Below are 12,741 nucleotides of genomic sequence, written 5' to 3'. Positions count from 1 at the left end.
CCATGGACATGACGGCTGCGGTGCGGCTGTACGCGAGGCGGGCAGCATACCACCGCGCAGGCTCGGGGAAGTTGGTGTAGAACCACTCGCTGAACACGGGCGGGAACCGCGGCAGCACGTGGTTCACAAACACTTGCATCTGAGGCACACAACGGTGAACACACGGTGAACCCGATGTGCCGAGTAAGAACAGCAGCACGATACCATGGTTCTGTGATAACCCCCAAACAAACACACACACACAGCCACCCACAACCACACAACCACACACACACACACACAACCACACACGTACACACAACCACACACACACACATGCGCATGCACTCCGCCATGATTCAAGCTCACCTGTGATGGAACACGGCCATCCTTGGCGTGTGTGCGTGGATTGCACAGCGCTTTGATCTCAGATGTCCGCGCGTGCAGGCCACGCGATTTGTAAATGTCGATGAGAATCGGGCGGAACCCTTTCGTGTGTTGTACCTGAACATTGGCAGGTGTTTGAACATGTAAACGCAGCAAGCAAAGCAGCGTCGTGAGTTGTCAGAAACACAGTTGTCGCACAGTACGTCCTCTGTCGTGGTGCGAGCGACTCACCCATTCGATGATACCGCAGGCCTCGTTGAGCGGGATGACGCCGTACGTGCGAATGTGCATCTGCCGCTCGCGCGCCGCCGGGTCGCCCTTGAGCAGCTTGTTGATGACGCTGTTGAAGTCCATAATGCGGTTGTCCTTGCGTAGGTCATCGTCGGGCTTGCACAGAAACGGGTACGACTTGCCGTCGTTGCCGCGAATGCTGATCTTGCGCGGCCGCTGCAGACTCACCAGCACGCTCACCTTGTCCTCAAACCGCTGAATGGTGGGCGGGCTCGGGGTGAACGGGTCGTAGGTGCGCAGCGAGCCGCGGGATGTTGGCAGCGTCACCACCATCGCCTCTGACGTGGGAATGATGATGGGGCCGTGTAGACGGAAGTCACTGCGAATATGTATGTGTATGTGTGTGCGTTTGTGTGCGTGCGTGCGTGTGTACGTGTGTGTGCGTGTGTACGTGTGTGTGTGTGTACGTGTGTGTGTGTGTGCGTGCGTGCGTGCGTTTGTGTGCGTGTGTGTACGCGCGCGTGTGTGTATGTGTGTGTGTATGTGTGTGTGCGTGTGTGTGGTTAACGTGAGCTATCAGTCGAGGTTTCTGCATCAAGCGAGATGCGCAATTCCATCGTCCCAACAACTCATGTTCACGCTCAAACACAACACATGGAAAAGCTCGAGCCAACGTCTACACGTACCCAAAGTAAGAGCGAAGGCTGACTGAGGACACATCCTGCGCAACGGGCTTCTGGCACACGTTGAGCAAGTACTTGATCAGCTTCTGGAAGAGCTCAGAGATGGAGCGTGCCTCCTGTTCAAGGCACAAGCACAGCGGTGAGTGCAGACGCCATGGGCTAATAACAACAAAGCTACCCCTTTGCCGAACACAAACCGGCCAGCCCTCTATCGCACACAGCACACACACGCACACGCACGCACACACGCACACACACACAGCATACATCGAAGCGACACTGCACGAAACCCGCACCAACACGCACAACGCAACACACACACACACACACACACAGCGCACCGCCTTGGTTGCCCGCTTGATGAGCTCCATGTAACGTTTTGTGCGGAACTTGAAGGTGGACTGGGAAAGTGCCGTGATCATCCACAGCGTCTGCTGCGGGTGGTTCTCAATCAGCTTGGCAAAGATCTTCACCAGCCGATCAAAGACGTGGCTGTTTGGGTGACAAATGTGCGAGGAGAGGTGGGGCAGCGCAGTGAGGAACTGGAACGAGTAGATGCTGTCCACCAGCAAGTCAATCTCCTTGTGGATGGACTTGAGCACGGCGTCGGAGGCCGGCGGCAGATCTTTGGGCTTCTGCAGCGTCTTCTCGGATACAGTGGCAAGCCGCGAGCCATACTCCAGCCACAGCGTGAGCAGGCGTGGCAGCGCCTGGAAGGTGTGCATGCACCCATGCCGCAGCGACAGCCCGTAGTGGCGGATGATGTGGGGCAGGTCCAGCTCCTTCACCTCGCCAACCTGCAGCAGGCCGTCGTGATACTTGGCCAGGGCGTAGTGCGCCTCGTCCCATGCCTCGTCCTCCTTGGCCAGCTGCTTGTAGTGGGCCAGCACCTCAACCGCCGTGAACCGCGACGTCGCCGCCATCCACTTGCCAACCAGCAGCCGCGCGTCGTTGTACTTTTGCTTGCCCATGCTCTCCGAGTTGGCGGCGAGGTGCTTCTGCAGGCTCACCAGCGCCTCGTGCTGCTCGCCGCGCTCCCACCGCAGCTTGGCCTGCTCCAGCGCGACCTCGGCCAACAGGCCCGGGGAGGGCTCCGTCCCCTGCACACGAAGCAGCGCCGTGTACGACGTGTCCAACAGCCGGCTCTCCCGCGCAGCCTGGGCCGTCTGCAGCCAGCACGCGCCCTGCATGTCGCGCAGCTTGCTTGCCACGGGCGCCTGCAGCTTGAGCGTGCTCTCCACCAAATCCAGCAGCCCGCGCCGAAGCGACAGCAGCGCCTCCCGGTCCTCAAACGTGTGCTTCGTCAGCTTGTAGCTTGTGGACCACTGGCTGTCGAGCTTGCGCAGCCGACTCAGCACCACCGTGCAAGGCAGCTCCTCAATGGGCCGCACCCGTGTCAGCATGGGCGAATGTCTTCCTGCCGCCGCGGATGTTGAAGAGGTCAGCGATGCTGCGGCTGCTGCTGCGGCTGCTGATGATGATGATGCTGCTGTGGTGGTTGGCGATGATGGGAGAAGGAAAGAGCGCACAACGTGCTCAAATTCGTGCAGCATCTGCAGCCGCAGCACCTGCGGATATGCCTCTGCGTACGAGTCCGACGCAATCGGGGACAGCGTCACCAGCGGCTGCAGGACACAGTCGCGCGAATGCTCGAGCACGGCCGTGAACTTGGTTGCGTCGTGTTGCCGGGCAGCGCTGAACAGGAGTGCAAGCTGTGCTTGGAAACTGGCCGGGAGACGGCTGCTGAAGAAGGATGCCCCGTTAATGCCACCATGGGCGCTTGTAGCACCGCAGGACACGTTGCCACCGCCGGTTGCTGTCGTTGACATCGATGCTGCCGCTGCTGTAGCGATGCGCTCACCAAAACCGACAGCAGATGAGGCCGTGGTTGACGCGGCCGTGGCTGCGGCTGCGGCTGCTGCTGCTGCTGCTGCTGCCAGCGATGCGCCCGTCTCTGGCTGCAAGAGGCACGCAGCATGCGCGGGACTCGGGCCGACAGCGCCGTTGGTCACACTGCCGAGGCCACCAATGCCACCACTACCGCTGGTGGCGTTGCTGCTGAGTGAGAAATGGTGGTGATGATGCGCAGGGCCGAGCAGAAGCTCTGGCTCTGCGTTGTCAATCACGTCCCACTTGCCGAGCTTCCACGCCGCCTCAAACCTGTAATCGCTGACCACACCGCGCCATGCCGGCTGCTGCGTGGCCAGGCCCGTGGCGGTGATGAAAGCGCTCTCCATGTGCCCGAGCTTCATCTGGCACTCCAGCAAGCCGCAGTGGTAGTCCAGGTTGCCTGCGTGCATGCGCAGCCCTTGCTCGTAGCAGGACAGTGACTCGGTCCAGTGGCCCGTTGCCCTGTGGTCGAGAATTTGCTCCTCAAGCGACGTGTGCGTGCGCGTGGCCGCGACGCCGAGCATGCCGTCCGGGTCGCGCAGCGCAGCGTACGTCTGCTGCAGAAAGGGGAGAAACTCCTTGCGCACGCGCTCCTCGTCCGGGCCATGGCGCATCTTCTTCAGATACAGCTCGCTATGCTTGAGTGCACGCGTGTAGTCGTTGCAACGGAAGGCCGCGCGAGCCAGTTCGTCCTGCGGCATGCGGTCCAGAAACGCCTCCACGTACTGCAGGTCGGGTGGCACGTTGACCACGTTGGCGGCGCCGCGGCGGCGCTGGCGCGAGCTTGGGATGAGCGAGTAACGGCGCTTGGCCGCCCAGCGCGTCAGGTTGTCCACAATCGCAAACACAATCTTCGTGCTCAGCAGCATGTACTGCGCACGCGTGTGCGACGTGAGACGCGACGATGCCTGTTGTTGTTGTTGTTGTTGTTGTTGTTGCTGCTGCTGCTGTTGTTGTTGTTGTTGTTGCTGCTGGTGGTGGTGTTGGCGCGCACCTGTGCAGGCTTGGCCCGTGGCTGAGGTGGTGTTGAGCGTTGTGTCGAGGGTGGTGTTGTTGAGGGTGGTGTTGTTGAGGGTGTTGTTGTTGTTGTTGTTGTCGTGGGTGTTGCGGTTGAGCACGGCAGCCATGAGGTGCGCGTCTCCCAGCACGACGCTCGTGTCACCAGGAAGGTTGAGCGAGCTTCGGCTTGCCATGCGGCTGCTGGCAAGACTGACGCTGCCACGGGAGGGTGTGCGGTTGCCCAGCGTTGCAGTAGCAGCAGCAGCAGCAGCAGCAGCAGTGCCGGCGCCAGTCGCGGTTGTGGCCATGCCCAAGACGGAGGCGTCAGCCATGGCGGCGTGCAGCGGCATCTCGCCTCGCAGCACAGCGAGAATCTCCTCCACAACCTGGTCCACGAGCTGCTGCTGCCGCACCTCGGCCTCCATGACGACGTAGCGCACAATATACGGCATGAGGAACGTGCTCATGTCGTGGCTGTCGCGGAACATGGCGTGGCACGCCGCAAAGAGCTCGCGCTCCATGAAGAACCGGTCGCCGTCGTGGTCATCCGGAATGTCGATGCCGTGCCGCCGCTTTGTGCTGTGCGATGCGCCGTGCTTGGCGGCGTCCGCCTTTGCCTCGTCGTCCGCGGGTTGGAAGAAGTTCTTGATGAGGTGAAACGCCCACTTGTCCATCCACTGCTGGAAGGAGGTGCAGGTGCTGAAGAACGGCTGCCCGGCGTATTCGCTCGGCCGCGCCCACTTGCGGCCCTTGCGCGTGTACATGGACGCGGCGTAAGGGAAGGCCACCAGCCGCACCGTCTTGTCCAGCTTTGGCCAGAACGACGGCGCCTGCGGCTGCGTCATCTCCACGGTGAGCGTGGGCGGGCAGCCAAGCGCCTTCAGGCACTTTTGCAGCGTGAGGGCGGCGCGGTCCTGGGAGGAGTTGTCGTTGGCGGAGAGCAGGGCGCGCACGAGGTGGTCGCTCACCAGCCGCATGACAAACGCGTCCTCCTTGATGGTCATGCAGAAGAGGTCCTGCACCGTGTCGTGCAAGGGCACGGGCCCGATGCGGCCCGGGTCTGTGGCGCCAAAGAGGCCCAGGCAGCGGCCGCAGCGACGCCGGAACGCGCGGCTGGCGTCGCGGCAGCCGTTGAGGGTGGCGGAGAGCAGGCGCACCACCACGCTGGACAGCGAACCCTCCTGCTTTGGGCCCTCGGCAACATCCGTGCTGAGCAGGCCGCTGGCGTTGTGCTTGCGCAGCAGCTGCTCCAGCTTGGAAAACGCCAGGGCGCGCACCTCGGACGACTCGTGCAGGAGCGCCTTTGTCAGCTGCTGGAACGAGCGCATGAGCGCGTCAACCTGCCGCGGTTCCAGCACGTCCGAGGCGCTGCCGTCGTCCCCGCCCGTGCTGCCCTTGGCCGTCGTGGCGGCGCTGCTGGCTCCGTCTCCAGCGTCCGCGCCCGCGCCCGTGGCGGTCGCAGATGTCGGCGTGAGCGACGGCAGGCTGCCTTCCAGCTTGTGCGTGTGCTTGTCCAGAACCTCGTTGACGGCGGCAAACACGGGCAGACGCGGCAGGCAGAAGATGTTCTGGCAGTACTCTGCAAAGATGTCCTCGTTCTGCACAATGAGGCCCTCCAGCACGTGCGCCGTCTCCCGCGGCCGCGTTTCTGCGCAGCGAATCGCCATCACAATCAGCTGCACCAGGATCGACCCGAGCGCGGGCTTGGACAGCAGTTGTGCAAACCGCAGGCACGCCTTGAGCGCCAGCGGCTCCAGGCTCCTTGTGTGCATGGCCGTGTTGATGACACGCAGCGCGGGGATGCGCATGAGCTCCAGGTTGCGCTCGCCCAGCACCTCAATCAACGCAAGGAAGCCGCCAATGGCCCTGCGGCGCTCTGTAATGACGTCGCTGGCAACACACGTGCGCAGCAGCGTGAGCATGGCCAACACAAATGGCTTGAGAAACGCCTGCAGCTTCCTCCTTTCTGCAGTCTCGCCCGCCCGTCCATCAGCATCAGCACCAGCGTCGTCGTCGTCATGTTCCGGCATTGTTGCGGTTGTTGTTGTTGTTGTTGTGGTAACTGTGCCCTTGCTGCGGCTATGTCGCGATCCTCTGCGCTTCGACTTGGCTGCGGGTGAACGAGACTTGCTGCGGGCGGACTTGCCCGTTTTAGGCGATCGCCCCCGCGCCGGCATCCGTCCTCGTGCCCCCGCCTTCCTTGACGCACCGTCTGTGGTGCCGTCGTCGTCGTCGCCATCACCATCGTTGTCAGCATCGTCATCATCCAACAGGATCACCTCATCATCGCCACCATCAGCGCCATCGCCGCCGCCATTGGTGCGACGGCCCGTCTTCTTGCTGGTGCCTCCGTCACTCGCCGCCTCCCTGCGCTGCTGCTCCTCCGCCTCGTGCTGCTTGCGCCCAATCTCGGCGTGCTCCATGACCAGGTGCAGGGCGGCGCTGAACCGCGTGCGCTTGTGGGCAAGCTCGTCCGGGTCGAGGAACATGATCACCCGGTACAGAATCTGCAGCGCGGAGAAGGAGATGACAATGTCTGGGCGGTCGTGGGCGTGCCGGCGGTAAAACTCAAACACCTCCGACAGCTGGGACGACGGCACGCTGATGAAGATGGCGGAGAAGATGAAGCCGGCCATATCCACACCAAGGTAGTCCGGGGACTTGCGCACCACCTCGGACAGGCGAAGCAGCACCTTCTTCTTCTTGTGCTTGAACACGTGCGGCAAGGTGTACTTGAGCGTGCTGTTGAAGAACTCCAAGCGGGACGTGTCAAACAGCAGCCGCACTACGGCCTCCGGCACGGGGTTCTCGGCCAGCGTGTCCACGAGCCCGCACGAGAGGCTGGTCATGTGCGCGCGTGTGATGTCGCACACGCGCTTGTTGCGTTGCTTGGCGTAGGCCTGCACGGCGCTCACGGCGACGGCGGCCGGCTCGGGCTGCTGCAGACACATGACCATGATCAGCAGGGACAAGAACGCTTCCTCCTGCTGCGGGGTGGCAGAGCGAGCAAGGCACTGCGCAATGGTCTCCACAAGCACTTCGAGCATGTCGGTGTGCGGGTGCTGCGCAGCCGCCGTCACCGCCGTGTACAAGTCCTTGGAGAGCTGATCGCAGGCGTGCGTGTCGAAGCGGGGCGAAACGCACGCCAGGCATGTGGACAGCGCCTGGCGGACGCACCGGGGCTGTTGGCTGCACGCCAGCAGCACCGATCGTAGCACGCTCGACGACCACGCTGTATGCGACACCAAGGCGCCTCTGACACGTGCGTGGTCGCGTCGGCACAAGGCCGCACCACCACCACCACCACCATCACCACCATCACCACAAGCATACCCGTCCAAATCACCGCTGTCCACGTTGGTGTGACGGAGGGCATCCACATTTTGCTGCTTGTGCTGCTTCTGAACCGTGTGCGTGGTGTTGCTGGTGCTGTTGTCCTTGTCAAGGGAGAAGGGAAATAGGTGGTGATACGCGACGAACGCGCGCAACGCCAACACACGCGCGTGCGGGGACCCAAATGTTGCCAGTGGCAAGAAGCTCTCAAACGCCACCAGGTTCCCACGAATGCGGCCGCGAGTGCTGGTGAGACCATCGTCGTCCATGTCATCCTTCGCTGTGTCCATCACGGTCACCGTCATTGATGCGGAAGCGCTGGGGCCTGTCGCTAACATGGTCTGTGCTGGGGCGTGCCGTTGAAGCACAATGCCACCCTCGCATGATGGCGTGGGTGATGCGCAACTGGCAAATGGATGTGTGGTAGAGGCGGAAACAACTGCAGCCGAGATGGCAAAGGATGCGCTGGTGGAAAGGTCGCAAGTGGCACTAATCGAGGTGGCAGCACGGGGCTGTGTTGCTGCCTCTGCCGGTGCTGTGCCACCGTCTTCAGTCGATGGCGGTGCTGGTGCTGGGGGCACGGCGGCCGCAGTGTCGTGCGGGCTGTGATCGCATGACGCATGGCACAGGGCTGGCGAGGGGTCCTGCCAGCGCAGGGAGTGCGCGGCGTGGGGACAGCACGGATGGCAGGTGAGGGCCACGTGCGCATCTGGTTCAAACAGCAGCACAGCGAGCTGATGCGCCACGCGGGACAGCGTTGCCGACAGCACGTCCACAGCAGCACTCGATGATGTGGCGGCTGCCGCAGCAGAGCTGGTGAGGGAGTTGGCGATGGCGCAAACGGTGGTGTAGAGTTCACGCTGACTCTGCGACAGCCCACCCGCAGATGAACAGCTCCGGGCAAACAAGACCGGCAGCGCACGCAACGCTGCCACCTGCAAGTGCAGCCGTGCGTTGATGGTGGCTGCATTGCTGCCGTGAGCGGTGCTGGAAGTGGTGGTGGTGTTGGTGGTGTTGTTGGGGTTGTCGTTAGTGGTGTGGGTGTGGGAGTTTGCGTGTAAACACAAGCGGAACATGGTGTTGCTGAAGGTGTCTTCCTTTCGCCGAGGGAAGAGCGCAATGGCAAACAAAAACTCGTCCACCCATCGCGTTGCTGTGCATGCGTGTTTGCCGTTCTTGTCGCTTGGGCGTTGCCGCTGCAGTTCCGCTGTCAGTTGCGATTGCTGGAAGGGCTGGGTGCAGGATGCAGAGTCGTGTGGAGGCACGGTCCAGTCAATGTGGGCTGCGAGGGAGCGCATGTCGGGGATGGTGGAGTTCACAGCAGCTTTGGCGGCACCATACTGATCGTCATCCATATCACTTGGTGGCGGTGGTACATCGGACAGCAGCCACGGCAGCATGCAAACACCCTTAACCAGCAGCAGCGTGTCGGGTGGAATGGCGAGGCCGGGAATGGCCAGGAGGGAGCACATGACACTGGCGAGGAGATGAAGCGTTGTGGGCAGGTGTGCATCTCGTGGTAACGACTCAAGCACCGGCTGCCACAGCGCTGCCATGTCGGAAAGCCGCAGTTGTGCAGGCGTTACAGCGGGCTCCACAGCCACACAAGCAGCAGCCAAGCGAAACACGTTTGCCTGGCATGACAGGCACAAGTGCTGTGTGTGTGTGTGTGTGTGTGTGTGTGTGTGTGTGTGTGTGTGTGTGTGTGTGTGTGTGTGTGTGTGTGAGTGAGTGAGTGAGTGAGTGAGTGAGTGAGTCAGGGAGTGAGTCAGGGAGTGAGGCAGGGAGTGTGTCAGGGAGTGTGTGAGAGTCAGTGAACAAGAGTCAGTGAATGTGCGTGTGCGAGTGGGACAGTGAGTGAGTGAGTGAGTGAGTGCATGTTCGTGGGCACGTTCTCCGTTCTGAACGTACCACATCCTGCCAAGGTGTGTTTCCAGACTTGAGCTGGTGGATGACGTCGTGGGTGAGCTTGACCGTTGTTCGCACAGCCTCGGCAACCAGCCAGATGCTGCTCGCACCTCCCTGTGCAGACGCACCACGCTGCTGGTTCTGTTGTTTCGGGCGCTTTGGGTCGGGCGCACCGTCACCGTTGTCATCGTTGTGATCCGCGGCGTGCTTGAAGACGTGGGCCGGGTCTGTGGCGTGCAGCCACGCAGCGCGGTCTTCCCGGCTTGGAAGGTGCACCAGCCATCGCACCGCAACAAACAAGACATACACGCTGCTTTCGTGCACTTGAAGCGTCGTGAGGCGTCGCATGCTCGCATGCAGCAGGTCAACTACCATCGGCGTCCATCCCTGTTTGGTGTGACGTGTTGCACATGCGCGGTGGAATGTAACAAGCGGCGTGGCGTGTGAATGCGTGTCGTGGATGGACAACTGGAGAGGGGCTGATGGACAAATGGAGGCTTATGCGTGGACAGCGGTCAAGACGTGTAGCGTGCAGAAAATCGTGGTCTTGAAAAAAACTACCGAGAGTGTGTCGGAGAACTTGGCTGTTGGGTGGGACGCAGCGACTAACGCGCCATCCAGGAAGCGAAAGCATGCCATCTGTTGTGCACGGGCAATTGTGCAATGTGTGTTGTGTATGTGTGTGTGTGTGTGTGTGTGTGTGTGTGTGTTGTTGTGTGTGTTGTTGTGTGAGGGGCGTTGGCATGGAAAGCAGCGGCCCCTCAAAACCTGCACTTGCATACGAACATGCACACATGCACACACACATGCACACACACGCATTACAGCCACACACACGCACGCACGCACACATATTATACACATATTATGTTGCGTACAAACCCTGGTGCTTGGGATGACATGGGGACGGAAGAGGACAGTGAGGGGAAACTGGGCAGGGCAGCGCAGCTGCACTTGAGGCGATGGGGTTGATGGCAACGCAACCATAGCGAGTGGGTGCGCACCACCACCAAAACTGCCACTCTTGCTGCTACTGCTCGTGACAGTTGGTGCTGCCAACGATGAAGAGTCAATGGCACTCTCAAGTAACGCTCGCAACGCACCCTGCGGGCAACGTAGACGCACCAAGCAAGGCATGTGAGCAGCGTTTCAACGCAAGCAATGCGTGATGCGTACAGCACACAGCAATGATCATGTGTGTGCGTGTGTAGTTGTCTGAGCATACATGTGCTCAAGTAGCCACGCTGACCTGTGTTTCTGTATGCTTGAGGAGCGGTTGGTGCGCACACACGAGAAAGAGGGAGGATAGGGTCAGCTGCATGAACACGGGCGTGAGTGTTGATCGACCAGGCTGCATTGTCCACATGTGACGCAGCGCCCTGAAGAACATCTGTCGTGTGTAAGTGTCAGTGTGTGTGGTGTGAGAGTGTGTGTGTCAGTGTGTGTGTGTAAGTGTGGTGTGAGTAAGTGAGCGAGTGAGTGGGTGAGTGAATACGCAAACAGGCAAGCGAACAGGTGTGTTGTCAGGGTGCAGTGCAAACAAAAAAATGACGCATAACATAACCACCACACACACACACACACATTCACAAACACATGAGACACGCACGCACCGTCGCCATGGTAGGGGTTGCGATATCAAAGATGGAAGGGGCAAGGTGGTTGAGGTAGCGCGTGAGGAGGGATTCACCAAACGCACAGCGCTCCACCAAGAGACCAAAGAGTGGCTGCAGATGTGCCAGTGCGTTGACCACCGCCAGTGGCCGGAGGCGGAGAGGGCTCGTTGCATCTCCATCATGGCTGCTGGTGGTCGTGGTGGTGGTGGTGGCAGTGTAATTGGTGTTCATGTTGTTGGCACAGAGCAAGCGCAGGTGAAACGAGTGATGAGGGCAGTGAAGAACAGAGTCGTTGTTTGGGCTGGTGTGTTCTCAGTGCAAGCACAGAACGGACACTTGCTCTTGTTGTGTGCGTCCTTTGCACTCCATCAAACCGCACACCTGGATGCGGACCGAAGATGCAGCTCTGCGGGCTCGACAACGCTGGCTTCGCCTTTCTGGCGGCTCGTTTGCACCACTGCTCGCGCGCGCGCGCGCGTGTGTGTGTGTGTGTGTGTGTGTGTGTGTGTGTGTGTGTGTGTGTGTGTGTGTGTGTGTGTGTGTGTGTGTGTGTGTGTGAGTTTCACAAATACGAGGCGTATGAGATGCGTTGGAAGAACACAAAGAGGAGGAAGGAGGAGGAGTTGGGGGATACAGGCAGAACGTGCATCGCCGCCAGAAGATGCTGCACCTTGATGCAGGTAGAACATGTAGTCCAGGGCGAGGATGGCAATGGGCTCCAAGTCAATGCCAGTCTCCTCCGATGCCTGAGTATGTGGTTGTGCATGACAGACCAGGGTGAGTGGGCAGACAGAATGGCAATGCAGCGCAGTGTATCGCAGCGCAGCGCAGTACGGTGAAGTGGTGACCGTACAGCTGCCTGCTGGTGCCACTGCAGTTGGTCACACCTGTATTAAGGACGCGAGCGCGTCATCGGCGTGGGGTTGCAGTGCGGACGTGTTGTCAAAGAGCACCAGCACCAGCTTGGAGAAGAGCCAGCCATGGAATGGCAGTCGCGCCATATGCGCTGGTTCAGTGACACGCTTCGTGTCGTGGTCTTGTTGATGCTGCTGCTGCTGCTCATGCTGCTCACGCTGTGGTTGCTGTTGTCGTTGCTGCTGCTTTACGGAGGTCGTGGTGAGGGTGTCGTCCAGCAACCGCTGTATGCTCCGCAGACCCGTGCTCAGCCATTTGATAAACAGCACGCTGTGCCTATGCTTAACTGTGTTTGTGTGTATGTGTGTGTATGCGTGTGCGTGTGTGTGTGCGTGTGTGTGTGCGTGTGTATGCAGGAGTTGAGGCGTGTGCTGGTGGGTAGGGAAGCACGACAGCAACAGTCGACGAGTGCGGGTATATCACAGCACGTGCAAGATCAAGCCACGCAACGCAGCGCAGCCGCGCGGGCACGGACTGACTTGGTGGTCGCAGATGCTGCAGGATCCAATCCCTCAGCGTGCGCCTGCAGTTGAGGACGCTGTTGTGTGCACGAAGGAGCTTGTGAGTGGTGGAACGCAAAGATAGACGACACGCATCCCACACACACACACACGCTCCACTGGCTCACGTTTGTGGATCGTCGCTGTCGGATTCAACGATCACATTGTATAGGCTCTGCAGTGTCGGGTCCATTACGACACGGCCACGACGCAAAGACTAGAGCTAGGCAAGCAAGGCGAGGCGCGACGAGCGGCGGCACCAGTTCACAGCTGTTCGGTGGCGGGAAAAACGGAATGAGC

At 60.5% G+C, this 12,741-nt stretch overlaps 1 protein-coding gene across 1 annotated transcript in view; it reads right to left on the bottom strand.

Annotated features, from left to right (window-relative positions):
• PTSG_00446 (kinase ATR) overlaps positions 1-12,723 on the bottom strand; it is a 13,561-nt gene extending 838 nt beyond the window's left edge. The window contains exons 1-15 of the mRNA XM_004998939.1: positions 12,570-12,723; positions 12,421-12,479; positions 11,914-12,227; positions 11,697-11,772; positions 11,408-11,483; positions 11,024-11,210; positions 10,660-10,800; positions 10,293-10,514; positions 9,972-10,049; positions 9,414-9,797; positions 1,622-9,157; positions 1,284-1,396; positions 598-976; positions 349-483; positions 1-139 (exon numbers count right to left, since the gene is read on the bottom strand). The exon at positions 1-139 is cut by the window's left edge and continues 431 nt beyond it. Of these exons, the coding sequence (XP_004998996.1) occupies positions 1-139; positions 349-483; positions 598-976; positions 1,284-1,396; positions 1,622-9,157; positions 9,414-9,797; positions 9,972-10,049; positions 10,293-10,514; positions 10,660-10,800; positions 11,024-11,210; positions 11,408-11,483; positions 11,697-11,772; positions 11,914-12,227; positions 12,421-12,479; positions 12,570-12,634 (9,904 nt within the window). The 5' untranslated portion in view covers positions 12,635-12,723. The remainder of the gene's footprint in view (positions 140-348; positions 484-597; positions 977-1,283; positions 1,397-1,621; positions 9,158-9,413; positions 9,798-9,971; positions 10,050-10,292; positions 10,515-10,659; positions 10,801-11,023; positions 11,211-11,407; positions 11,484-11,696; positions 11,773-11,913; positions 12,228-12,420; positions 12,480-12,569) is intronic.
• Between the last annotated feature and the right edge of the window lie 18 nt (positions 12,724-12,741).

The sequence above is a fragment of the Salpingoeca rosetta genome (genome assembly GCF_000188695.1).
Source record: "Salpingoeca rosetta unplaced genomic scaffold supercont1.1, whole genome shotgun sequence".
Taxonomy (NCBI): Eukaryota; class Choanoflagellata; order Craspedida; family Salpingoecidae; genus Salpingoeca; species Salpingoeca rosetta.
This window is presented reverse-complemented; position numbering and strand designations above follow the sequence as displayed.